This window comes from Cokeromyces recurvatus (genome assembly GCF_025118155.1).
Source record: "Cokeromyces recurvatus strain NRRL 2243 chromosome Unknown BX663scaffold_31, whole genome shotgun sequence".
Classification (NCBI taxonomy): Eukaryota; Fungi; Mucoromycota; class Mucoromycetes; order Mucorales; family Mucoraceae; genus Cokeromyces; species Cokeromyces recurvatus.
The window spans coordinates 101150-127753 of NW_026251417.1; the positions used below are offsets into that span (position 1 = coordinate 101150).

General features: G+C 30.4%; 10 protein-coding genes across 10 annotated transcripts; 1 reads left to right on the plus strand and 9 right to left on the minus strand.

The window, feature by feature from the left end:
- Positions 1-677: 677 nt before the first annotated feature.
- Positions 678-1849, minus strand: BX663DRAFT_521408 (uncharacterized protein; the record flags this gene model as incomplete). Its single annotated transcript, XM_051529239.1, has 5 exons — positions 1786-1849; positions 1539-1708; positions 1197-1470; positions 1050-1114; positions 678-985 (listed from the first exon to the last, which is right to left on the minus strand). Coding segments are annotated over exons 1-5 (712 nt in total), but the record flags the coding sequence as incomplete, so codon positions are not given.
- On the minus strand, positions 1849-3323 carry BX663DRAFT_521416 (uncharacterized protein). The gene is made up of 7 exons (XM_051529240.1): positions 3108-3323; positions 2980-3045; positions 2837-2894; positions 2558-2631; positions 2412-2505; positions 2057-2355; positions 1849-1979 (listed from the first exon to the last, which is right to left on the minus strand). Exons 1-7 carry the CDS (start codon positions 3299-3301, stop codon positions 1961-1963), a joined length of 804 nt encoding a protein of 267 aa, XP_051379339.1. The 5' UTR covers positions 3302-3323; the 3' UTR covers positions 1849-1960.
- A 207-nt stretch (positions 3324-3530) lies between these two features.
- Positions 3531-4660, minus strand: BX663DRAFT_521419 (cell division control protein 42). The gene is made up of 4 exons (XM_051529241.1): positions 4567-4660; positions 4394-4450; positions 4267-4339; positions 3531-4189 (listed from the first exon to the last, which is right to left on the minus strand). The coding sequence occupies exons 1-4, from the start codon at positions 4612-4614 to the stop codon at positions 3792-3794; spliced, it is 576 nt and encodes a 191-aa protein (XP_051379340.1). The 5' UTR covers positions 4615-4660; the 3' UTR covers positions 3531-3791.
- A 72-nt stretch (positions 4661-4732) lies between these two features.
- Positions 4733-6597, minus strand: BX663DRAFT_211525 (alcohol acetyltransferase). Its single transcript, XM_051521769.1, has 2 exons — positions 6317-6597; positions 4733-6218 (listed from the first exon to the last, which is right to left on the minus strand). The coding sequence occupies exon 2, from the start codon at positions 6177-6179 to the stop codon at positions 4758-4760; it is 1422 nt and encodes a 473-aa protein (XP_051379341.1). The 5' UTR covers positions 6180-6218; positions 6317-6597; the 3' UTR covers positions 4733-4757.
- Positions 6598-8348: 1751 nt separating this feature from the next.
- On the minus strand, positions 8349-10310 carry BX663DRAFT_521422 (amino acid permease/ SLC12A domain-containing protein). Its single transcript, XM_051529242.1, has one exon. It carries the CDS (start codon positions 10007-10009, stop codon positions 8378-8380), a length of 1632 nt encoding a protein of 543 aa, XP_051379342.1. The 5' UTR covers positions 10010-10310; the 3' UTR covers positions 8349-8377.
- Positions 10311-11515: 1205 nt separating this feature from the next.
- BX663DRAFT_521423 (kinase-like domain-containing protein) lies at positions 11516-14984 on the minus strand. The gene is made up of 10 exons (XM_051529243.1): positions 14439-14984; positions 14096-14317; positions 13780-13997; positions 13603-13698; positions 13483-13542; positions 13316-13425; positions 12623-13258; positions 12287-12557; positions 11967-12204; positions 11516-11901 (listed from the first exon to the last, which is right to left on the minus strand). Exons 1-10 carry the CDS (start codon positions 14805-14807, stop codon positions 11641-11643), a joined length of 2481 nt encoding a protein of 826 aa, XP_051379343.1. The 5' UTR covers positions 14808-14984; the 3' UTR covers positions 11516-11640.
- Positions 14985-15017: 33 nt separating this feature from the next.
- BX663DRAFT_521426 (40S ribosomal protein S6-B) lies at positions 15018-16379 on the minus strand. The gene is made up of 3 exons (XM_051529244.1): positions 16311-16379; positions 15866-15930; positions 15018-15778 (listed from the first exon to the last, which is right to left on the minus strand). Exons 1-3 carry the CDS (start codon positions 16314-16316, stop codon positions 15106-15108), a joined length of 744 nt encoding a protein of 247 aa, XP_051379344.1. The 5' UTR covers positions 16317-16379; the 3' UTR covers positions 15018-15105.
- Positions 16380-17659: 1280 nt separating this feature from the next.
- BX663DRAFT_521435 (Rho GTPase activation protein) lies at positions 17660-19468 on the minus strand. The gene is made up of 6 exons (XM_051529245.1): positions 19109-19468; positions 18884-19033; positions 18800-18824; positions 18693-18745; positions 18499-18576; positions 17660-18436 (listed from the first exon to the last, which is right to left on the minus strand). The coding sequence occupies exons 1-6, from the start codon at positions 19407-19409 to the stop codon at positions 17676-17678; spliced, it is 1368 nt and encodes a 455-aa protein (XP_051379345.1). The 5' UTR covers positions 19410-19468; the 3' UTR covers positions 17660-17675.
- A 1564-nt stretch (positions 19469-21032) lies between these two features.
- On the minus strand, positions 21033-21356 carry BX663DRAFT_441418 (cytochrome b5-like heme/steroid binding domain-containing protein; the record flags this gene model as incomplete). Its single annotated transcript, XM_051523454.1, has 2 exons — positions 21033-21188; positions 21246-21356. 2 exons carry the CDS (start codon positions 21354-21356, stop codon positions 21033-21035), a joined length of 267 nt encoding a protein of 88 aa, XP_051379346.1.
- A 503-nt stretch (positions 21357-21859) lies between these two features.
- On the plus strand, positions 21860-26331 carry BX663DRAFT_478585 (UV-endonuclease UvdE-domain-containing protein; the record flags this gene model as incomplete). Its single annotated transcript, XM_051524305.1, has 22 exons — positions 21860-21967; positions 22017-22062; positions 22136-22629; positions 22696-22799; positions 22868-22985; positions 23045-23220; positions 23589-23753; positions 23814-23878; positions 23934-23983; positions 24064-24103; positions 24156-24222; positions 24273-24345; positions 24403-24481; positions 24535-24589; positions 24663-24682; positions 24748-24770; positions 24838-24974; positions 25055-25066; positions 25135-25219; positions 25295-25366; positions 25422-25476; positions 25536-26331. 22 exons carry the CDS (start codon positions 21860-21862, stop codon positions 25883-25885), a joined length of 2394 nt encoding a protein of 797 aa, XP_051379347.1. The 3' UTR covers positions 25886-26331.
- Positions 26332-26604: the final 273 nt, after the last annotated feature.

The window sequence follows — 26604 nt, forward strand, 5'->3', positions numbered from 1 at the left end:
GAATCCCTTCATCTATTCCCTGCCTTTTTCTAAAATAAACAAAACTATACTATTAATAAATTACTAGCCATCATATGCTTACGTAATATCAATATTAAATTTTATATTCCTTTTTAATTGGATAGAATCTATATTACAAATCATAATATGTCATTCATAATAACACAATTTAATCAAAATAAAATAAACTAAAACAAAAAAAAAAAAAAAAAAAAAAACTTATTTGACACATGACATTTTTACAAAGTGCTAATAAAGAAAAAAAACAAGTAAAATTCAGGGGACTTTCGGTGGTAAATTCTTTCAATTATTTGAGAAGGACATCATATGTGTAGAGATATAAAAATATGGGGTTTTTTTTTTATTATCAATAGGCATCTCCACTCACTATAGTAAAAAAAAAAAAAACGTACAGGATCAATAAACGATAGAAATGACTCAACCCAATCCCTCTTCTCTTTTTATTGTTATTCTTGATGAACGAAAAATAGTTAATTTATCATTTAAAGAATAATAACAAGAGGGGTAGTATTTCATCAATATTACCTTGAATGGGCCTCAGTTGTGATATATTAAAATAATAGGAATTATCTATACATACATGCAGATATATTTAAACACAACGAGTATGCGAGCTTTGAAGAAGTAAATATATGTAATAAATGGCACAGCAGTTACTTGACATTTCCTTTATTTAGAATGTAGTGTATTATTTACTTTTTATTAATAATTTCAACTCTTTTTCTTTTATTACTAACTAATAAAAAGATAGATATATGTATACGTATATATATTACTGTTTATATCATTGAATCCATATAAGTCGAAAATAATTCTTCTTGATCGTCTATATCTCGAAGTGTAACTAACACGATCACTCGCATTTTTAAGAATGGATCTATTTGACTATTCCAATACATATTAGGGATATAACGTCTTAGATGATTTGGAAATTGCAAAGGTAAATCTACTTCTTGATAACAAACTTGTTATTGTGTTAATATGAGTAACAAGAAAGAGCTATTTTTTATATATATTCTATTATATACCATTTGGTTTAAATGTAGAAGACGTTGCCCCATTATTCACATACTGTCCTACAGCCAATGGATTTCTAACAATATGAATATATAATAGTGGATGAATCTCCCGTCCTTCCCTCTAGTTTATATGCATACATCTATTTTGTTTATTACATGAATTCTTTATCGTCATTGGATAACCAACTTTGATCACTCATCTGAATTGTACCTGGCCAATTTTCTCTCTTATAAATAGATTGATACATTCTACGTGATAGACCCTTGGGTTTACCATCTACATAAAGTCCATCTATACATTTAAGAATATATTGATTAGCAATACTAGCCAATAAGATGGGTTCTGAGGGTAAATAAATGGTGCCTGGATAAAAGCAGACAATCGTTCCCCTTTTTATTTTTTGTGCTGTTGCTAAAAAAACACCTAAACCTGTATATCATCCCTTAGATTTAATAAATAAAACATGCACAAACACACACACATATATATATATATACCTGCATTAGGAATACTTGATTCCTTTCTGTAAACTGTGAAATCAAGCAAGGATCTATCAAGCTTGTCTAATGTGGATTCAACTGCTTGGTAATCTGTTTGAATAGGTGATTTGTTTACTTGTTTAGTTTTGGATGATTTTACAAGTAACTTGATGGCTTGATATGGATATCTAGTATCATAATCTTTATTAAGTATTATGATGACAGACTATATAACTTGATTACTTATATATATATATATTTTTACAATCTATTCAAGTAATTAAGCATGAAGGTAATTATGAGAAATGAAAAGAAAAAGAGAAAAAAAAAATTTCAAAAGATCCTTTTTTATTTCACAACTTTTTTTAAAACAAAACAATAAAAATTTATTTCCCTTTTGTGTGTGTATAATTGAATTTTAATATTTACTCACTACAAATTTAATCGTCTCTGGCAACACTATAAATATAATTTAATCAGATGAATTTTTTTTTTTTTTTTTTTTGAAAAATGCCTTTTAAATATCTTTACTTTACCTTCCTTCACTACGAGCAGGGGATCGAGCAGGGGATCGAGCAGGAGATTGAGATCGATTATCAGGAGATTGGGCAGGAGATTCAGACTTAAGTCTTCTTCGACTATCTTCACGGGAAGAATCGTGTCTATCTCTCTTACGAGGAGGGGATCGAGAGGCACTAGGAGAGCGTCTAGAACGACGACGAGGAGGACTGCGAGAGTCAGATGGTGAACGTCTACGACGACGAGGAGGGCTACGACTGCGAGACTTGGAACGAGAGCGAGAACGACGAGAAGAACGACTACTACGACCCGTATCCTATTTATTTATTTATTTTAGTAAATACAAAATTATTAAAATTTGATAAACTTTACCTCACGAAGAGTCACTCTTTGACCATTCAATTCACGATCATTCAATTTCTTGAGAGCATATTCCATATCATCACGAACAGCAAATTCAACAATACTATAGGGCCATGTCAGTATATGTATAAATTTATATAATTTTTTTTTTTTACCCTTCAGAAGGACGATCACGACTGATATCAGCAAAAGTAACTTCACCAGCTTTACGCATCATATCCTTAAGGTCCTATTCGATTGGAAGAGGAAATTTCCGCAAATTTTTTTTTTAAAAAAGCCAGCGGCAATGAAGATGAGAAAATCCAGTCAGATAATAATTTATAAAGTGTAAAAAAGGAAAGATGAAGGGTCTCTTATCTATTCTTTTCTTGAGGGAAAAGAAAGAAAATAAAGAGGAGAGAATAAAGAAGAGAGAAGAGAGAACGATTCCGTACCTGCCAGTTTGTTCCAGGAGCAATATTTTCAACAATCAATCTATAATGAGAACGACGACTATAAACAAAATAAAGTTAAATACATTATACGTAATACATTTTTTTTAAAATAAAATAAAATAAATAAAAATTATTATTGTTACCGGTCATTGCCATTATTACGTCTCTCATCATTACGACGAGCACCACGAGCAATTTCAACAATCAAACTGTATAAAATTGTTAGATGAATACTAATCAAAAATAGAATAATGATAATAATAATAATTACCGTTCACCAAGAAAGTTTTTTCCATGGAAATCATAAACAACATCCTTGGCATCTCTTTCATTACCAAACTCAACAAAACCAAAACCAGATTTGAGATTAATTTCACGAATTTCTCCATAGTCTTTAAATAAACGTTCTAAATCACGTTTTGTAGCATCACGAGAAAGACGTCCAATATATACTCTTGTTGACATTGTCTGTTATATATGTATATAAAAGAAAAAAGAAAACAAAAAAAAAACAGGTCGTTGTATTCTCTTCAATGACAACAAAAAAAAAAGCCTTATATTTAGTTCGAGCCGGACATAAATAATGAGCCATGTTTTTTTTTACTTTTTTTGAAATGAATATAAATTTTGTTTTTAAAGTCCGTGAAAGTAGTAGCAGTAGTAGTAGTAGTAGTAGTAGTAATAATAAGAATAATAATAATAGCAGCAGTAGTCTGCTGAAAGCTTTACCATAAAGAAGTTTATTTAAAGAAAGATCACGAGTATTACTATCAATTCACTTTTTGCTAGTTTTTATTTGATGTAACCCTGTTCTTTTATGTATATATAGTTTTTTTTTTTATCTTGAGTCATTGAATAATAAATTTATATAATAATAATAGAGAGAAAGAGATAAAAGTTGGGATTATATAATAATGTGTATATTTGTATATATATAAATGTATATATAAAAGGATTACAAAACAAGACACTTCTTTGACTTCTTTCTAACAGGAGGTTCTAGTGCAGCAACGATAGCCTCATCAAAAACATTCTTTAAACCTTTTTGTGTCAGTGCAGAACATTCTACATATTTAACAGCGCCTAGTTCACGAGCTAATCTTTCACCAGCATCAAAAGTAATAGGCCTTTGTTTTTGTCTTGTAAGTTTCTCCAAAACAGCAGGATCCTGACGTAAATCGATTTGTGTACCTACAATTAAGCAAGGAACACCAGGACAATGGTGATGAACTTCAGGGAACCATTTCTCTTTGACATTTTCAAAAGATGCAGGTGAAGTAACTGAAAAGCAGACGAGAAAAACGTCTGTCTGAGGATATGACAAAGGTCGAAGACGATCATAATCCTCTTGACCTAATTAAATATATATATATATTTTTTTTTGTAATTAGTACATTTTTATATTCCCATCTTTATTCTTTGTTCTTTACCTGCAGTATCAAATAAACCTAAAGTATAAGGTTCTTCTCCAATCATGACCGTAACAGCATAATTATCAAACACCTAACGTGAATTTATTAATTATATTTAAATTTATAATGTTTCATTTATACATACAGTAGGGACATATTCAGAAGGGAATTTATTGGTCGTATATGAAATCAAAAGACATGTCTAATAAAATGAGATGATAAAAGAAAAAAAAAAGAAGAAGCAAAGTTAATAATACAAAAAACTCTTTTTCCTTTCTTTCTTTCTTTCTTTCACATTTCAAACTTTGTATTATTTACTTTTCCAACAGCACCATCGCCAACTACAACACATTTAATGGTTTGCATTATTTAAATTATTTAAGGAGGAAGAAGAAGAAGAAGAAAAAAAAAAAAAAAAAAAAAAAAAAAATAGACAAAAAAAAAAATTAATATAGAGCCCAACTGAAAAAAAAAAAAAATGAAATAAAATAAAATAAATCCGTGATACATTATTTTAATTTATTCAAGATATCTAAAAAGACATTTTGAAATTGGTCAAGTTTGGTTTCGTCAAGAGAACCTTTTTGCCAACTAAGTGTACAAGAAAGGCCATTATTGGCCGAGACGGTGTTAAATGTTAAAGCATTCGTGAATATTTGCGCGCTTTGACAAAAATAAATATCTTTTAGTTTCCAACCATCTTCTTCTTCGTGAGTATTCATAATAAAACGACCCAAATCAGAAACTTCTACTCCACCTGATCGTCCTAAGTTTGTATATTTTCGTTTATCATACCAAAAGTCACAAAAGGATTCAGGGAATTGTGGTAAATAACTTAAGAAGAGAGCTTGTTTAGCTGCATTGACTTTATTTTGGCATAGACCTTGAGAATATTCCTTTGCTAACTTCCATGGACTTTGTGTAAGTAGTTGCTTTGATGTCCAAATAGTCGTGTATCCACCAACAAAGTTTCCTATTTGACTATTAGGAACAGGTGGATTACATAAACCACGACAATTAATTGGTGTAGAGGCTTCAGTCTTTTCGTTTGGATATAACTTTGCCCATGCTATCAGTAAGCAAATAAATAAGATGGCATGACCTGAAACACCTTGCTCTTCTTTGGCTTTGTCCAAAATAGGTTTCCAAACAGTGGGTGGCACACTTATGAGTTGTATTTTGGTCTTATGACCTTCGCCTTCTACAGCAGCAAAATCACCACTCCAACTCGTACCATCCACCAGAGGATCGATCCAGTGAGCTAGTGGTGAGGGTAACATTTTTGGAAGAAAGTTTTTACAAAGGACGGGCACAACATCCCATACTAAAGACAAAGTAGGTGCGCCTGACAATTCATAGGGTGGGGCTATAGCATGTTGCTGAACTTTAATTATCGTGTCAATAGTAGTAGTAGTAGTGATAGACGATAGTGTATTCTCATTCAAGGCTTTTAGACATTCATTCCAAAAAATGGTTAAACTCATGCCATCTGCAATAATGTGATGTGCAGTGAAGATGACATTACATCCTGTAAGCGTTTGTGGAACAATTGTTAAACGCCAAAGAGGTAACATGTCATCAAGGTTAAATTCCAACGATGTTTCTTGTCGAATGAGGTCTGTTAACGAGTCAGAACTATTCACAACTTTGACAATTTTTGATAGATCGATAGTAGATAATTGTACAAAGTGAGCCGTCTTTTGTAGTTTGTCGCGTACAATAATTGAAAGATTAGGATGTCTTTTAATAAGTTGTGTTAGCACAGGATAAAAAGATTGTCTATAAAATAGTTCTTCTTGGTCCGCTTGGATGGGAGCATGTTCTAAATAAAGAGTAAGGGTAATATTACCATAGGCATTAGTGAGATGTTTAGACAATTGATATTTTTCGAGTAAGCCTAATGGCCTTTCTTTATATGTTTCTGTATTCATAATTTCTTTTTTCTTCTCTTTTCTTTCTTTTTTTCTTAACTAAAAAAAAAAGAAAAGAAAAGAAAAAAAAAAGGATTAGTTATCATAGATAAATTAGGCAAATAAAAAGTTCCGCCGCTTGAAGTTGCACTACTTACTACAACAACAACAACTACTACTACTACTACTACTATTACTACTACTGCTACTACTGCAACAAGAAATGAAATTAAGATTCAAAAGTTCTTTTTTCTTTTTTAAACGAAACGAAAAAGGTTATATATAAAGACTATATCAAACCAATTTCTACATCAAGGCATTTATTCCAGTGAACTTTTGCATGTCTTATCCAGCCTTAATAACTTCCCATCATCATTATAGCTGTCCAGTCTTCAACAATGTAAGAAAAAAAAACTATTATACTGTTTATTGTATTCATCAATAAACTTGGTATTTCGTAATGAAGAAATTAAGTTTAGGTGCCGTTATTGTCAATATTAGTCCGTCACAACTATCGAGATGCTAGTCTATTCATCTTATATATACATACATATATATACATATTCTACCATAACTGTACAAGCCTTATCTTACTATGCTCATTTATAGCAATAAGAATCTAGAAGAGTATAAACAGTTTTATAACTATCATTATTTTTATTCTGAACTAAAGTTCCATAGAATTCTTTGTTCTGCATTCGTATAACTCTTATATTAATGAATTATCAAGAATTTGATTTCTGACCTTGTCACTCTTATCTTAAGCTAATATTGATACTATGATAATGAGACTGATTTTATATAAAATAAAAAAAAGAAAAAAAGAAAATAATAAAAATAATAATAATAATAAAAAAACCAATTTAAAGTCAAGGATCCAACGACTAAGAAAAGAAAAAATAAATAAAATAAAATAACAAAAGTCATTAGTGAATGATTTATTTATCTTCTTCTCATTTAAAAAACTAAAAGTCACACATAATAGCCAATAAAGAAGGATGAACGGACTGCTTGTTTCAACTGGAGAAGAACAATAAGGATTTGATTCGAGAAAGTGTGTTTGTTTTTTAGATAAACAAGGAGACAATTTACATGTAACTATTATTAACAAAAATGGTAAGTCTTCTCTTTCCTTCTTTCTCTTAAATAGAGAATAAGATATCAAGCATATCTTTTACTAACATTGATATCCCTGTGTTATAGGAAACTGCAATTTTTGTATCCGAATATACTGCAAGAGTATTTATCATTGGGGGGAAATTTTGATTATTTCAAGTCTTTACTTCTAGTTATTGCATATCCAATTTCCATGCTTTAAAATTAAAGTAACAACTTAGGCTTCATATAAGACATTCTAAATTCACTAGTATCAATCTTGAAGGGCTTGAATAACTTTGATATTTGTTTAAATTCTTTGTATAATATACCTGTAGTTCCAAATGTCATTCCTCCTAGTAGTGCTGTATTTTTTTTTTCTTTTTTTTTTTTTTTTTTTTTTTTTTTTTTTTTTTTTGGTTATGCTAAAAAAAAAGGGGGCGGGGAGGAGGAGTATGTGCGTATAGAGACCAATAAAATAATAGCAGTATTACTAAAGTTTATACTTATTTTAGGAAAAGAGCTGTAACAAGCTGCCCTCATATCTATTGTAAGGAAGAGGATACCCTTTCAATTAGCGTCAACAACTATTAAGGCTAGAATAAAACAAATAATATCAATTGGTATTAAATAATAGAGAAAATTATAGTGTAAAGAAGTATGACTCCATTTCAAATAAATATTTAGTTTAAAAAAAAAAAAAAAAAAAAAAAAAAAAAAAAAAAAAAAAAAAAAAAAAAAAAAAAACTTTTACACACTAAATAAAATATGTTTATATTATTGGAGATGATTAAACCAATCATAACCATATATCCAATTTGTCTCTCTAAAGAAAGAGCAAAGTATTATGTCTTACACGTCATAGGTAAGTAAGAGAACAAAGAATAAGTTACTAATCATTCATAAAGATGGTTGCTATTTACAAGTGATACTTATTATACATACAATGTCTCCCTTGAAGAAATATTTCAAAAAAAAAATGGATTTTATTATTAATTATTTACACAAATAAAAAGGTATATGTTGTTGAAAACAATTATTTACAAAATACATATTAAAATTAATATAAATAAATGAATGAATTTTTTTTTCTTTTATATATATATATATATATATATAAAGAATTAAGCAATGATATTCAAGATCTTGTTTAAAATACGCTTCCATAAAGGAATTGGACTGCTATTTTCATCCATATCGTCTCCAGTCTTTCGAATATCAATGACATTATCATGGAAGGTGCCTGTTTCAAAGTCCATATCTTCGCATTTGACAAAGCCGTTTCGTTTCCAAATCTTATGACCTCCATAGAGCACAACAGCTAAAACAAGACCAATATAAGTAGAGATCACATTGGCAGCTTTAATAGGAGCTACAAAGGACTTCCAACCTTGACCAAAGATGATGATTGTACCGATGACGATGACGATGATATCACCTAAAGGATGTAAAGGTGCATAGTAAGGAAGAGCAGTTAAGGAACGACCTTGAGATAGATAACCTTTACGGAAACGGACGTGAGTGACAGAGATGGTGACCCATGTAATTAAACCGGCAAGTGAAGTCAAGTTGGTTAACCAGGTAAAGACGACACCTGAACCAAAGAGGGATGTCAAGAAGGCAAGACAACCAATGAGACAGGTTGCCAAGACAGACCAAATGGGGATACCCCAACGATTGACGCGAGTAAAGACACGAGGAGCATATCCATCTGAAGCTAAAGAAAGAAGAGTACGTGAGGAAGAATAAACACCCGAGTTACCAGCGGAAATCATGGTTATCAAGATAATGGCATTCATCATATCAGCTGCCCATGAAGCACCTGCCTTTTTAAAGACAAGTGTAAAAGGAGAGACAGCAATGTTACTAGCACCTGATAAAAGGTTAGGATCTGTGTAAGGAATGATAAGACCAATAATCAAGATGGATAAAATGTAAAACAACACAATTCGAAAGAATACTTGTTTCACAGCAGAGGGAACAGTTTTATGAGGATTAGCTGATTCACCAGCCGTAATACCGACGATTTCAACACCATTATAAGAGAAAGCAGCTGTAATAAAGACATTAAAGACACCGAGGAAACCATTTGGAAAGGGACCTCCAGGTAAATGAAAATTAGAAACACCATAATAGACACCACCTGCAGCACCCGTATCGACACAGATACCGACAATGATAAAGATGATGACAATCATGATCTTGATAAATGAGATCCAATATTCCACTTCCCCATATCCCTTAACAGAAAAGACATTGATAGAGAGCAAGATGACAAGACAGATGACGGACCAAATGACACTATTGATCGTCTTTACCCAATATTCCATAATGATAGCCACACCTGTTAATTCAACAGCGACACCTACAGCCCAGTTAGCCCAATAGATCCAGCCAACAGCGAAGCCTAATGAAGGATCAGCAAAACGAGTAGCAAAATGAGAGAAAGAACCAGCAACAGGAATATAAGCAGCCATTTCACCTAAACTCATCATCACACAAAATACAAGAATACCTACTATGGCATAACCTACAAGAGCACCACCAGGGCCACCCATGACGATAGCTTTACCAGAGGACATAAAAAGACCTGTACCGATAGTACCCCCTAAAGCAATCATTTGAATATGACGTGCCTTTAATCCACGTTTTAAAGTATGTTGATTATTTTTTATTGAAGAATTATCTGAATGATAACTTTCAACATTTTCAATGATTGTTTGATCATTTGATTCTATTTTTTCTGTAAAGTTCATTGTGTCTATTTATCTATTGTTGAATAAATAATGTAATTGATTTATTAAAAGTTGTTGTAGTAGTAGTAGTTGTAGTTGTTGTTGTTTTTCTTTGTAAAGAAAAGTGATTGATTTCTATTTAATAGAAAAAGGAATTCTAAACTCTTTTTAATGTTGTGGCCAGAGACCCGGATTTATTTTTTTTACAAGAAGAAAAAAAAATGACAAAAATGAAAAGAAGCTAAAATACAAGCAAAAATTCAAATAAATATAAAAAATTGATTGTTTTTTTTTAAAAAAAAAAGAAAGAAGGAAGGAAAAAAAAAGACCATTACTATTAAAAAGTGGGTCCCTTTTATATGTCAAGAAAACCTATTTTGATTCCCGCTACTCGAAGCTGAAAGCGGTAGTTTTTATGTAATGATAAGCAAATCACAAATCATAAATTACCAAAAAAATACACTAAAATTTGCCCCTTTAATTTTTATTACATCTTTTTACACAAATCTTAACTTAATCTTTATTTTAATGTAAAAACCCAAAAATTAAAATAAATAAATAGGCAAATTTACTTTTCACTCACACACACACTTGTATTTATTATTTATTTATTAATTCCATTCAAACAAAAAAAATGACCATAAACTGTAAACAAAACAAAAAAAAAAAAAGAAAAGAAATCAAGTTTGTCTAGTTCATTGGTGCAACAAAAGTGAATGGTGTCAGCTAAATCTTATATAATTGGCTTATCAGTTTAGATATTATTTTTTTTTTTTTTTTTTTGTAATAGCGAAAATGGGGGGGGGAGGTAGAAAGTATATAAATTAGAAACATAGAGCATATGAGATAATATAAAATCCAAGAATTGCTATATTTAGTAGTCTGGCACTGATAACAAGTAATGAAATTAATATAAGATAAAGTAGTTTCATTACTGCTGTTTCATTTAAGCTTTATAAGTAAAATTATCTTTCTTACTACTACTACTACTACTACTACTACTACTACTACGCAAGATAAAATAATTGTCGCTTAATAATGCCACTATACGATATACCTTTTCTTAATCTAAATCTTTATCATAAATAGATAAACGGTCGTTTAGACTCTTTTCTCTTTCTTTTTTTTTTTATGTTAATAAATCATATTCTAATTGCGTTGGTAATAAATAGTAGAATAATAAAAAAAAACAATTTTAAGCTTACTATAACAATTTATTATCATATTTTACATGGTAATTTGTGTATAAAAGGATTCTTGTTATCCTTTATTCATTTCAAGTATGTGATGTATCTTTTTATGATTATAGACACAACAGGGTCGATTAGATATTAATAATAATCTGTAATTTTTTTCTTTTTTTTTTTTTTTTTTTTTTTTTTTTTTTTTTTGGAAGGGAGCAAATCCTTTATTCAGATGGAGACCGAAATACTAAAGTTTATGCAGCGACACTTTGTGATATGCTACCATAGAAACAGCGGAGACATCAATCTACGAATCAAATAAAAGGAACACATGTATTTTACAAAATAACTTTATTTTATTTATTTATTTTTACTATTTACATGTATATTTTAAAACAAAAAAAAAGTTTATACAATATATACATACATAAAGTTACAGTATATATTTTTTGATGACAAATGAATATTTTATGATACGCGATGGCTCGTTTCTTGTGAATATCCTTTTACAAATCGATTCCATCTTTCTTTTCGAAGATTTTCATCATGCTTTGTTGATTGATCCAATAAAATAGCATAAGTACGTTGAATGGCATGCGTTAATTCTTCATAATTTGAACAAAAGGCATCAAAGGTATGATGATGACTTAACTTGCCCTCTTTATTGATATACACGATCTTTTGCCCTCTTTCATATAAAATAACCTTATTATGATCGAAAAAGTTAATCTATAAAAAAAAAGGAGATGTTAGTGTCGTTGTACAAAATAGAGCCCTTTTTATATGTAAATTACCTGTATAACGTCGTTACTTAATCGAAAGGCAATAGAATCATCAGATACGTAATATTTATATAGACGAGTTTTTGATTGAGCTATTTTTGGTATATCTTGAGCTCGTTTCAATTTGGCTTCCTCATAACTTTTAAATTTATCAAGTATAGAACATTTCTTTCTTAATTCTGGTGGTACTTTAGTAAATTCATTTTCAATTAATTCATTATTTTGATAATAAGTATAATAATAACAATGGCTTTTTTTTTAAAAAAAAAAGAAAAGAAAAAAGGTAAGTCATTCATATACACATACATACTCTTCTTCCTTATCTATTTTACCTATCATTCACTTTTAAACTTGATCCATCATTAAATAAAAATCCTAATGTACCATCTGATAATCCATATGCAAATCCATAAGATTTAGAACAATCTACCCAAGAATTAATAAAGACATTATTTTTATCCCATTTAAAATCTTGATCTACTCTAGGAATATTGGGTCGAAGATGCTTAGGTATTGTAGATATTCTATTGATCATATATTCTAGTTTAATAATCATATCTTCAATAACAGGTCTCTTGATTGGTTCATTTTTATTTTGAATGGCTAAGTAAAACATGATTCAATAGGCGTTATTATTATCATTATTATTAAGAAAAAAAAAAACTTACAAATAGGAATACGTGGGTGGTTTTGTTTGTTATTGGTATCTTTAGTTGTGTTGGTTTCTTCATTGGTTATAAACAAGTGATTTCTAAGATGATGATTGTTATCACGAACTGTGGTTGATTGATTACTCTCGGCTTTAATAGGCTTCTTTTGCTCTTTTAAGGGTTGAGTGGTGGTAACATTATTTATATGGCTACATAATTTCTTTGAAGACGTAGCATTATCTTCTTCTTTAGTGATTTCATGAACTGTTCTTTTATTTGACGTAGATGTAGTATTGGTATATTCAACGGGTATAGTTAATGTGCGCGAAGGAATTGCGTTGGAGACGATTTCTTCTTGTTGTATAGCATTTGGGTATTGTAAACGATGATCCAAGATAGTTTCTTCCATGACGATCATAGAGGGTCCAATATTTTGATTCACATAAGATCGTTTTGTATCTCTAGCAAGTTGAACAGCGATGGCTACTTTTGATAAAATAGGCTTAGATGGCTTATTATCATTCGTAGGAAATCTACTTGCAAATAATTCACGATAATGAGGTGCCTTATAAAGAGCTGATTTAGGGATCTGCTCAGGAATATCTTCTTGAAAAAATGGATGCTTTAATGCTTCAATCACAGATAATCTACGGTCTATTCATTCAAATAGAGTTAATCATCCTATCCTCCTTTATTCTATCATAGCCTTACCAGGATCATTCACTAGTAATTTACTAATTAAATCTTTAGCTTCTTTAGAGATACCAAAATCATCAGCAGGAAAAGTAAATTGTGTAGTTACTCCATTCTTCCTTAATTGTCTATTTAAAACATAAGTATTAAATAATAAATAATGCATGCATGTAGAATAACTTTACTGATAAAGTTTTTTAGGATCTTCATAATGAAAGGGTTGTTTTCCAAATAAAAGATTAAACCTAAACATAGTTTTAATATAAAACTGTCCAAATGTACTATTATTTATTATAAAGACTTACATCAAAATACCAGCAGACCATAAATCACTTTTATAATTATGACCATTTTTGAACAAAACTTCCGGTGCCATATAATGCGGTGTTCCGCATACAGATCTTTTTTTTCCCCCGAATAAACAGTAAGTAAATGAATGTATGCATGCATGCAAATACATATAAATGATAATATCATTTTACCTTTTCCTATCTTCATTCTTTAATAAAAGAGCCGCTAAACCAAAATCACCTAATTTACAATCCATATTTGCATCCAATAAAACGTTACTCATCTTGAGATCACGATGTAGGACACGGTTATCAGACATATATCGTAAGGCTGTTAGGAGCTGTGCCATATAATATCTTACTTCAAGCTCTGTTAATGTACCTCTGTTCTTTAACATGACACTAAGTGACTTTACAAGATAAAAAAAAAGGGAGAGAAGATGAATAAGATTTCCCTTTTCTTTTTCTTTTCTTTTCTTTTTTTTTAATGTGTATTTTTATAGCTTACATTATTCTCACATAATTCCAAGATGAGATAAATGTTTTTTCTGTCTTCAGCACATTCAATGAATCTTACGATATATTCATGTTTCAGACTATGATGAATATTAATTTCAGAAAATAGCGTTTTACGAATTCTTTTGTCGTTAAGTGCATTTTTGGAAATAATTTTAGCTGCAAGATATCTGCCATCCACACTCTGAATTCGATAGACTTTTGCAAATGCGCCCTACTCCAAAAAAAAAAAAAAAAAAAAAAAAAGAAAAGAGAGAGAGAGAGAGAGAGAGGGAGAGAGAATTAATAATACACTTATTTAACCTGTCTATAATTTATACACATAAAAAGCTTACAGAGCCTAGATAGTTTAATTTTTTATATTGTTTCTTGCGTTTGAAATCTATAATGACAGACGGTATATCCTCATCAGCAACTAATCTGTATTTCTGTTTTTGTAATTTTTGCTGTTGCTCTTTGTAATGCTTATCCACTATATCTTCAATGGGCTTCAATCTCTCTTTTCGCATGCTAATCATGTTTTCTTGTAAAGGTTTTAACCCATTCGATCTTGGTAAGAATCGTTCTGAAAGTCTTGGTGGAATCACAACTTCTAGACGGTCCAAAGGTTTATGATTGACTTGTTCCTGAAAAGATGGCTGCTGTTGATTGAAGCCTGATCTCATGTTTAATGATTGAATACGAGCACGTTGAGATGAACTCATGTTATTATTCGTGTTGTGTAAATTTTTTTTTCCCTCTTTACAAATATATAAATATAAATATATATTTATCTGGTTATAATAGTGTACAAAGATATATGTATATATATTTATATCAATATATATTTTAAAATAAAAGAAGTTGTTAAGGAAAAATAGAAAATAGAAATAAGATTTAGCGTGATTGCTACGCTAAGAAAAAAAAAAAAAAAATTAAATATGCGTGTATAATAAAATTGAAATCAAGTCACACCCAACCGCTTTCACGAAATTTATTAAATAAATGATATTATTTTATTATTTAAGCAGAGGCAGTCTTTTGCTTAGAAGCAGACTTTTGCATAGAGGAAGTACGACGACGTTCCAACTTTTCTTGCTTTTGTTCCTTAACACGCTTAGCAAGCAATTGCTTGTATTCAGCTTCGGCTTCACGAGAGGCTTCAGCTCTTCTACGCTTAAGAGCTTGTCTATGTCTCTTACGTTGAAGAGTAAGAGGAGTAACAAGACGTTGGATCTTAGGAGCCTTGGTATAGGGCTTCTTACCTTCAGTCTTGGGTTGAACTTCACGACGAATGACATACTTGCGAACATCATCAGCCTTAGACAAGTTGAAGAACTTTCTAATCTTGGAAGCACGCTTGGGACCAAGACGCTTAGGAACAGTAGTATCAGTCAAACCGGGAATGTCTTGTTCACCTTGCTTAACAACAACAAGGGATAAGACAGAGAGATCAGAGCCGACAATACAACCACGGACGGACTTTCTCTTACGTTCACCGGTACGACGAGGACGGTAACAAGAGTGACCCTTGGACATCAAGAGACGAACACGATGAGGCAAGAGGACACCTTGCTTCATGGGGAAACCTTGCTTATCGTTACCACCGGTGATACGGAAAACGTAACCCTTGAATTCGTCACCGAGAGAGTCACCGGAAACTTCTTGAGCCATACGCTTATCATAGAAACCACGACTATATATTATATGAATATAGAAAGGGAGGGGGAGGGGAGATTAGCAAATTTTTAAATCTTTAATATGGTGTAAAAAAAAAACTTACAGACGACGTTCATCTTCGATTTCAATCAATTTTTGACAGCCGGTTGCTGGGTTCGCAATGTTAAGCTATAATAAAAAATCAGTTTTATGAAATTTATAATTAACCAAAAAAAAAGGAGGTGATAATTGGAGGATGAACAAAATAGAGATGACAGTCTGTTTCTTCTCTCTTTTTTTTTAATGTGAATTCAATACTATCACTGAGACGGTTGATTAGCATATATAAACAAGAGTCGAGTTGAATTGGATTCTTTACTGAAATAATGAAATTGATTAACAAAAAAAAAGAGAACAACGAGAATTTACATTAAAATTGATTCCAAAATGCAATGCTGATCTTTTTTTTTTTCTTTTCTTTTTTTTTAATTATCCATTATCAATCCATCATCATCTCTCTTATTTATGTTGCCATCCATCTATTATCTCCCTCCAAAATAGTCATTTACCTTCATGGTAGCTGTTGAATCGAACCTAAAAAATAAAAGAGGAAGATTTTATTGTTCAGGTCTATGCAGAGCTCATACACACTCTCCATGACCCTTTCCACAGAAAAAAAAAATCGGACTTTGAAAACTTTACTGCTACTACTATTATTTTTTTTTTATTTTTTTTTTTTTTTTTATTAACTGGATTATTAAACGCATAAGTGTCTTTTGTAAACTAGATTCACCCTGATTAAAGCACTAGAAATAAAAATAGATTTAGAAAAGTTTCTTTAGGGATCAAGAGAGAAGAAGAATAAATGAAAAGAAAAAAGAAGGAGATGGGAGAATAGGTATATAATTATATATGCATAAAACTGACAGTTAAAATAGCTAATATCTATGATTTGGTCGTGTTGGAGACGAAATATCATTGTTGTATTATTAGTAGTCAAGTTCATATAGAATTATATAAAGTTCTGGCTAGTGCAATAGTCCATTATAATCAAATGAATCAAAAGAAACATAATAGTTTTATTGGTAGATAATATAAAAGAACCTTTAATGCATTGCTTTAAGGAAAATTAAGTATATCTTTTTTAATAAAATGCAAGTATTTTAGGTAAATAAGACACGAATTTAGTTTACCTCCAGATAATAACTAAAACATCATTAGTTATTTTGTTATAATAAACTTGATATCTAATACATGAGAATTAACTCGGCCGGATCAAGGATATGAATATTTATGAAGAAAAAAAAATTTTTTTCCCCCCTTCATGGAATAGAAATTAAAATAAAAACGAATAACTAAAACTAAAATGAACTAAAACACTATTAGTATGAGAAGGGAAAGAAAAGCTAACCCGAAGCATATTTGTCAGGGATGGTAATAATAATAAAGACAGAATTTTTATAATAAAAGAGATGATCAAGTTCATAATAAGGGATCGATTAATAGGTAAATCAAGCATGTTCATTAGGATGGATATGTGATTTATATGCCGAGAGCTTATTTCGAAATAAATAAATGAAAAATATGAAGGGGATTGATCATTTCTTCTAGCATTTATAATTATTATTACAGACAGAAACACTGGAAAGTTGTTTACTCTCTAGCTAAGAACTATGTCGGATAGGTAAAGGTAAGTTATACAATAAATTTAATGATGTTTCTATAGTCTTATCATCTTTCCCTATGTGTATCAGCTTAAACTTTCTATTTTAAAATTGGACACTACTACTATTATGCTATGCTTTCAGTCACAATATAAGATAGCCAACTTAAATAAAAGATAAAATTCATACTTCAACTCAAACAACTTTTTTTTTTTTTTTTTTTTTTTCATTTCAAGACTTGTTCAAGTTGAAACTTCGAGACATATACAACTATTCTTTTTTATTCATTAATATTTCAAATTGTCTACCAATAGCTTCAACTCGACCCGTTTGTATCCATATATCTTCTTCATTATGAATAGGGGAAGAAACTGATTTTGATCTTGGTTTTGAAGGTAATGGAAGAGGCGCACGGACTTGTTTCTTTGAAGAAGGAGATCGACTCGGCTTTGGAGGTGGCACTTTATTAGTTGTAAGCGGTTTATTTTCCAAGATAACTGTATCTGACATAGTCTTTGAGTGAAGGGTCTTTTTTGTTAGTGATGATGATGACGGTGATAATGTAGGAATCGAACTAGCTGAGAATCGATCTGTAATAGTGTAAAGTTTACGTGGCTTTTGTGGTAGTGGGGGTGGTATTCTTGACTTGTTTGTTTCAAAAATGTCATGATAATGTTCAACTAGACAATGAAATAAGGCTCGACCAATGTTTAAAGTAGGAATAAATATAACCGCTAAATTAGATATAGACATGCGATTTTCTTGTTCGTAATCAGTAACTCGTTTCAAGTGTTGGCATAGGAGTTGCAATAGACAAAAGTTATTAATAGGTAACCTTGACGTTATGTGTCTTACTGTTCTTAGTAATTCAGGTGAAATAGGCGGTAATTTACCTGTTTCCATTGTTGAAAGTGATGTTGTAAGCGTAGCTTCCATTGCCTTTTTATCGCTATCATTAGCTGTTTGAATAGAATTCAAGAATTGTTGTGTGTATTCGTTAGCCAATTCATAGGGAATAATAGGTTCAGGTACTAAATAAATATAGCTATTATTTGTATTCTTTTCCTATATAAATATGTCAAAGTTATCTTACGTTCTCTTAGGTACATTTTGAGTAATGTTCCAACTGCATGTGTATCAGGTTTCGTAATATAAAAGTCAACATCAGATCCTAACATACATACATACATACATGTATATGTGTACACACAAAAAAAAAAAAGGAGAGAGAGAAAGGGTTTATGCATGTACCTATTTATATATGAATAAAAAAAAAAATAATCATACCATCGTTAAATATAGCACGTAGCTTATTCACTGTAGTTGTACTTCCAGGTATTCTACAACATAAAATAAATATTTCCACTAGAATAATAAGCAACTTGTCTTAATACCTATATATCCCAACCTCATGTACTCCTGTTATAAATATAATATTTAAGTATATGAACTATACTATCAATAGGCATTCTATTTACCAACATCATTTAAATATTCTATACATCTTCTAAATACAGCAGGCACTAAATCCTCTATTTCTATTTTTGTTAAAGCAACAGCGACTTCTAATGGCATACCAAAAATTCCTAGTTTTTGTTGTTGACGTAAAATACTATTTCGAGATTCGTCTATATAGATGTTAACAAAATACACACACACACACACACATTCCTTCAACATTTACAGAATGTCGTCCACGTTACCTGCTCTTTCTTTCTTCCAACGATCAACAGCTTCTTTCCCTTTTCTACTCCATTCAATACCTGTCTCTTTTGCTTTGTTTGAATATATTGCACCTCGTTGTTTCCATTCAGGAAGTTTTTCTTGCATCGTAGCGTTAATTTCAGATGTCTTTTGTTCTACTTTGAATCGAGTATCTCGAACTAATTTAGCAAAATTAGATGAAATATTGTTTAAATTTCGATTTTCATTGAGCTCGCAGGATGATGAAGAAAAAGCTGAAGACATGCTTGATTCTGAATCTGTATCTGATAATCCTCTCATATTTTTTTTTCCAGTTCACTGTCTTTTTTTTTTTTTTTTTTTTTTTTTTTTTTTTTTTTGTTAGTGAAGAAAAAAAAAATTGAGGTTTTGATGTTAACTGAGACAAAAATAAAAAAAATAAAAAGGATTTAGCCGCAAATAAGATAAAAGTATTAATTATGATTAAACAATGGCTTTATTTTATTTATTTATTTTTTTTTGTTTTTGTTTTTTTTTTTAATAATAACTGTTGCAAGTATATATTAAATTATTCTAGTTAGCTTATGAAACCAAAAATGTTATATGAAAGTCTGTTTAAGGGACAGAAGAGAAAAAAGAAAAGAAAGGAAAGAGGTAAAAGGAAGAAAGGAAATTATATTATATAATCAGATTATTGAGTTGATAACCAATCAAGTGGCTATCTTTTTTTGTCTTGTGTAGTGGGGAGGGGAGAAGAAGAAATTTACAATGTACTTCATAATTTATCATTTAAAAGGTAGACTAGCAGTAGGACTAAACAGAAACTTGGTAAGAATCTTGAAGATTAGGGTGTGGAAGCGCAATAAGAAGAAAGAATAGAGAATGATTAATAGTATAGATTAGGTAAATAAGCAAATACGCTTATTATGAATAGCATAATTTCGAGAAGAATAGAGGGCTATTTGATTAGCTACCATGCAATTAGTTGAGTCACTATTGGAGAGTGAAATTTCTGTCTCTAGGAAACATATTGTAACCGGAAGAAGATCAAATCAAGAGGAAATATGAAGAGGTCTTATATATTAGCTAAAATTTGGTGCTAGCGCCATCTTGATGCTGATCAACATTATTGTTTGAAAGTGTGTAAGTCTACATCTTTAGCATCAAATACGCAGGCTAGTCTAAGAAATGTGTTGCTAGACTTATACCAACATGACTTCATGATAGAGAGACAAAGATGAGGTATTAATTCCACTTATCGAGGGCAAAATGATGAATTGAACTTGCACTATAAACATTTTTTGTATGCATTGTGAAGGCTGCTTAACCAAATAGAATAACATCTTTACTGAGTATCAAATACATTCGTTCTGACAAAGTTCTAGCTGTTGTTTTCAGCAGCCTTCTTAGGGTTAGCTAATGGGGAGGGGGTTTCTTTTCTTTTCTTTTTTTTTTGTTGGAATCAAGAATATTACTAAAAATATCTGACCAAGCAAAGGCCGGCTGCTAAAAATTTTTTCTACAGATGACTAATTACCTCAAAACTAAAATAAATAAAGCGCCTTCTCTATTCCGGCTGCTCCTTCTTGAAAGAGACGGATTTAAAGATGCATCACTTTTTGTACATTTAGAAAATGTACTTGAATAAATGCAAAAGATAGTATAATAATTTATTGTTATAAGGAGCTTTATTATGAAATATATCGTAAAGTTAGCTTTTCTTATGATTGATGAATAAAGAAGCGCCAGTAAAAGTATCCAATAAAGAAAACTACAGGAATAATAATACGGAAAGGACTTTACAATAGATCTCATTAATATATACTTTTTTTTTTCTTTCAAGTATTACTTACTTTCCTTCTGCATTCTTATTTGATGTATGAGCATTAGCCACTGATTCAACTTTAACGGGTTTAGACTATAATACGATTAATTAGCATTCATTCAATAAAAGATGTTTACACGTACATTAGGATCAACATCACCAATATAATACTTTTTTAATATATCACGAGCATCAGGTGAATGTCCTACATCTTCAAATGCACCAGTGGCATCTTTAGCACCTTCTTCAATCAAAATTTCATCTCCACCGGGATGCTATACAGATATTTTAGTCACCATTTATCATATATATAACATATTTGTATATATTACTTCGTCTAGAAACTTTGTAACATCATAGACTTTATTGTCTATAATCATGTAAAGGTCATTTCTTGTATTGTGCTTTGAAACTTCTTCGTATGTAAACAATTGAACTGACATAATATAATAAAAAAGGACAAAAAAAAAAAAAAGAAGAAAAAAAGGGGAAAGGAGAAAACGAATATCGGCGGAGAAAAAAAAAAGCTACAGGAAAGCCAGTCCTTAATTTTTTTTTTTTACAATACTTTATTGTTGTTTACAAGGATATTTAATTTTTAGAAGACGACCTTCCTAATTAAGCAGAAGGTATTGAATACAACACCCAAAATGCATCCGTTGTTTTAGACATTTGAAGTCGATAATGCTTTCACAGACAGTAGATAATAAAATGCTTTATAAACAATTATTATACCTACTAATGTGCCCCTCTTTTTTATTATTTTAATAACACGCTCCTCTTTATACATTTAATCATAATTTTGTTAAATATTACATAATATCAAGTAAGGCAAATAATTACTATATTTGGATGCATATCATCCACTATGTTCCACTTTACCCCCACAGGATTTAGAGTTGCAAAAAAATTTCTGGGCAGCCAATTACCAACTAGCTTTGAAAATATGACAAAAAAAAAAAGGTATTTTAAATTTTTTGCACATTTACACATTACTTGCTTAATCTTCAACAAAATGAATAAATTAAAGGCTATTGGTCGTCGTAATTGGATGGTATTTCGATGAATAAGTTTTATACTAGTTAATTCACATATTAAAATAGAGTACAGCTGGTATTGAGCATTCTCATCGAGCTATTCTCTTTCCAGGTAATACGCACACATAATAGGAATAAAAAAAAAAAAAAAAAAAAAAGGCATACTCACACCATTCCACAAAAAGGTCAAGGATCTCAATATGTAGGCATGGGAAAGGACCTTTACAATCTTTATCCACGATCCGCCAAATTGGTCTTTGATGAAGCTAATGAAGCATTAGATAACGATTTACGTTCACTCATCTTTGAAGGACAACAGGAAAAACTAAAGCAAACACAGAATGCACAACCTGCAATCCTAACTACCTCCATTGCTATGTTGCGCGTTTTAGAAATCGAATTCGGATTTGATGTAGCCAAAGCATGTAGTCATGCCCTGGGACATTCATTGGGTGAATATACTGCATTAGTAGCAACAAAAGCATTATCACTTACAGACGCTGTACGGCTAGTCAGATTACGTGGTGAAGCAATGACAAGAGCTGTAGCTGATCGAAAGACGGCCATGTCAGCTTTAGTAGTACGAAAAGACAAATTGAGCGATTTGTTAAAGGCAATGGAAGAAATAAAGACAAGCTTACCAAAAGATGAATTAGTCTCAGTAGCCAATATCAATAGTGTAAGTCAATATTGACATTATGGATAAAGGAGAAATAGAATTGAATTGAATTTTTTTTTTATGTAGTCCTTCCAAGTAGTTATTAGTGGAACAAGTCAAGGTGTAGATCAAGCATCACGTATTTTACAAGAGCGTCGATTTGCTGCACGTGCAGTAGACTTACCAGTCTCGTAAATATCATGTTTCTTTTTCGTTTATAAGCATGATATAGACATGTTAAACTTTTTTATTTTTATAGGGCACCTTTTCATTGCTCTTTAATGAAAGAAGCAGCAAATGTCATGGAAGAAGCATTAAGACAAGTTAAATTTAAAATGCCGTGCGTGCAAGTTATTTCGAATGTTACAGCTAAGCCGGTAGATATAGATATATATATAAAGATATATGAATTTAATATCTAATCTATTATTCCAAGTATACAAATGCGGATGAGATTCCTAAACGATTAGTTGAACAAATTGTTGCACCTGTTGAATGGGAACGTAGTATTAATTATTGTAAAAGTGAAGATATAAATGATTTCTTATGCTTTGGTCCTGGTAAAGTGTTGGCTAACTTGCTAAAGAAAGAATACCCATTAGATAAAATCAGGTAAAATATATTTATCCAATCATGAATAGCCTATGTAACCAATTTGTATAGAACAATCACAAGTGCTGATGATATCTTACAACATGCACTAGAATATAATCGGAAACAAGACCATCCAAATGAGTCTTCATTTTCATAGGATTAAAAAAAAAAAAAAGGAGTAGTCACAACTTTTCCTTACAGATCGAATTTATATTGGTAACCTTTATGATGATGGATAATTATTACTGTACAATAAAAGCTGCTTATTTATTTGTCCATTTCTTTTTTTTTTTTGCCTTCTTTTATTTTATGTTAGCTTATTTCTTAAAGCCAAATAGTGTTTTGAAAAAGTTAGTAATAATAGGAATGGGGTCAAAGCAATTAAGTCAGACAGCAGTTATGAAAATGGAAACAGCTGTTAGCAATGTGCTACCAAAAAAAGAAAAAAAGTTAGAAGAGACGGCTGCTATGATTCCTAACCCAGAAATCATGAATAATAAAAGATATGTTCATGAGAATCCTTTTGCCTTTAAAGGGAGATTAGGTTATGCGTATGTATCATGATGATAACATGAATAATGTAATTTAAGACTTATTCATATGAATGGTAGTTGTATGAATACTGTTTTACGAGCACAAAAGCCTTCTGTATTTTGTTCAAGGACATGTCGTCTAGGTATAATATATGATGATGATGATATTCAAAATAAAACTCTTATATATTTGTATAGATACGATTATGAAGAAAGGCATAGACTATGTCAAGGAACTTGCATTGGCAGTAAGAAATATATAACGTCAAAAAAAAAGGGGGAGAGATTTATATATAACTAAAATATATAAATATGTATTTCATATTAGAATGTCGCTGACTTATTAACAATGATACAATGGAACGAAGGTAAAAATAACAAATATCTTTTTTTTTTTCTGGATATCGATTATTGTTTTAGACAATAAAATTAGATTTATGCGTATGTCAAGTGAAATGTTTCCATTTGCAAGTCATGAAAAAGCAGGGTAATGATGCAAACCATCTTTATACTCTATTTATTTATTCTATTTTATAGATATGATATTGACTTTGCTAAGGATGAACTAGCTAAAGTTGGAGCTTTGGTTAAAAAATACAATCATAGATTGGTAAGCGTAAAAGTAGGCTTACATAATAATAATATCTTATATATATCAAATTGTTAGACTACGCATCCAGGTCAATATAATCAATTGGTATCACTTACTCCAAAAGTGGTTTCAAATACCATACGAGATTTACATTGTAAGTCTATCATATAAAACTATACTTATTATTCATTTTAATCCTTGTTTCAGATCACGCCCATATGATGGATTTAATGAACCTTGATCAGGATTCAGTCATGATTATGTAAATATGATAATTTTTTTTTTTTTGAATCTTACTGATTTGCTTTTTTTTTTTTTTTGAACATTGAACATAGCCATATGGGCGGTGTATATGGTATGTAACATAATATATTATTATAAACTTGTATAAATAAATATATATACTTTTATGTTATATAGGCGATAAAGAAGCTGCTTTAGCTGTAAGGGGAAGAAAGAAGTTTTGTTATATTTTTTTTTTAATTTTTAATATATTAATATTTATGATAGCGCTTTGAAAAAGAATACCTCAAGTTACCTGAACATATTAAACGAAGATTAGTCCTTGAAAACGATGAATTTGGTTATTCTGTATCCGATCTATTACCTATATGTCAAAAACTCTCAATTCCATTAGTGTTAGACTGGTAAATAAATGAAAAAAAAATTGTTTTCCCAAGGTTATTTAGTATGATATTAATATATATGTATATATACACTATCATAGGCATCATCATCAGTAAGATATATACATGCATATATATATATTATGTTTACTTGATAGCAAATTTAATTTCTTATGTATAGTATCAATCCTGGTAATATTACTGATTTAGTATCCCTTTTGCCAACTATCAACAAACTTTGGTTTGACAGAGGAATTAAACCAAAAGTATATAATATAAAGATTCAATACCATTATACTACTGCTTTACTGATATTATATTATTCTTATTCTTATTTCAAGCAACATTATTCAGAATCTAGAAGAGGTGCAGTTACTGCGATGGAGATGAGAGCACATAGTGATAGAGTCAAAGTATAAGAATAATACAATTATTAATACTATTCGATCTTTTTAACCATATATATAGCGTTTACCTCCCACAACTGATGACGTTGATCTTATGATTGAAGCTAAAGATAAAGGTAAGAAATAATATTGGTTTGTGCTGAAATATATTTAATTGATTACTTTTTTTTTCCAGAACAAGCTGTTTTCCAGCTCTTCAAGCTTTATAAGCTAGAAACTGTTAAAGACGATGTCTGGATACCACAAAAAGGCTCTGAAACAACGCAAACAAAAGGCCGCAAGAGTATAAAAACAGTTGTAAAGAAAACAAAGACAGCAAATGAGGAAGAGGAAGTTATTTTCAAAGAAGCTACCGAGGTACGTCGAACGACAAGACAATCTGCTACCACTGCTGTTGCTGCTGCTGCTGCTAAAAGAAAGAAACAGGAGAAAAAAGTCAAATCAAGTGATGATGATATGGTAGATGAAGATAATACAAAAGTAATGACCCTTAGAAAAAAGGGGAAAAAGTCAAAAACTGCTTAAATCATATACAAAATTGAATAGATTCAGAAATCTACATAATATAAATATGAGAAAAATAAAACTATCTACATGTTCAAATAGTATTATTTATAAGAGAGTATCCCCAAATTAGGCATACCATATCAAAATTGCCCAAGACAAATAGTTAATGAAAGGAAACAGTTTTAGGACAGTAGTCGATATTGCATCCAATCATTCTGCTTTATTGATAGTTGTGGGAGGGCGTTACTATGATACGATTAAAAATATACATATATGGTTTATTACAATCAATAAGCATGTAGGTTATAAATATTGATTTGCCATGGTTATTTCCAAAAAGAAAAAAGCAGAGGTATAGCCTATTGAGACTTTAATACAATGATATACAATATTGTAGCTCTAGCAGCATTTGATCTTTCTGTTACTTTTCTTTTCTTTCCGCATTTTACTTCTATATAAATATTTGTATACAATAGATAATATTAAAACTGTCTATAAAAGTAAATATGTACATAAAGATGATGGCTTCCAAATGTACCTACTTGATCTGTATAATATATCAAGTAATTATTTTAATATTTTAACAAAATGGAAGGCAGACCTGCTTAGTAGTATTCAATAGATATTTCACTGAAAATTGTGTGTTTGTTTAAATCCTATTGAGAAGAGACTTTAGAATCATGATTGAACTGACATCTTAAAATTTCAATACATCGTGTATGAATTAAGTTCTACAG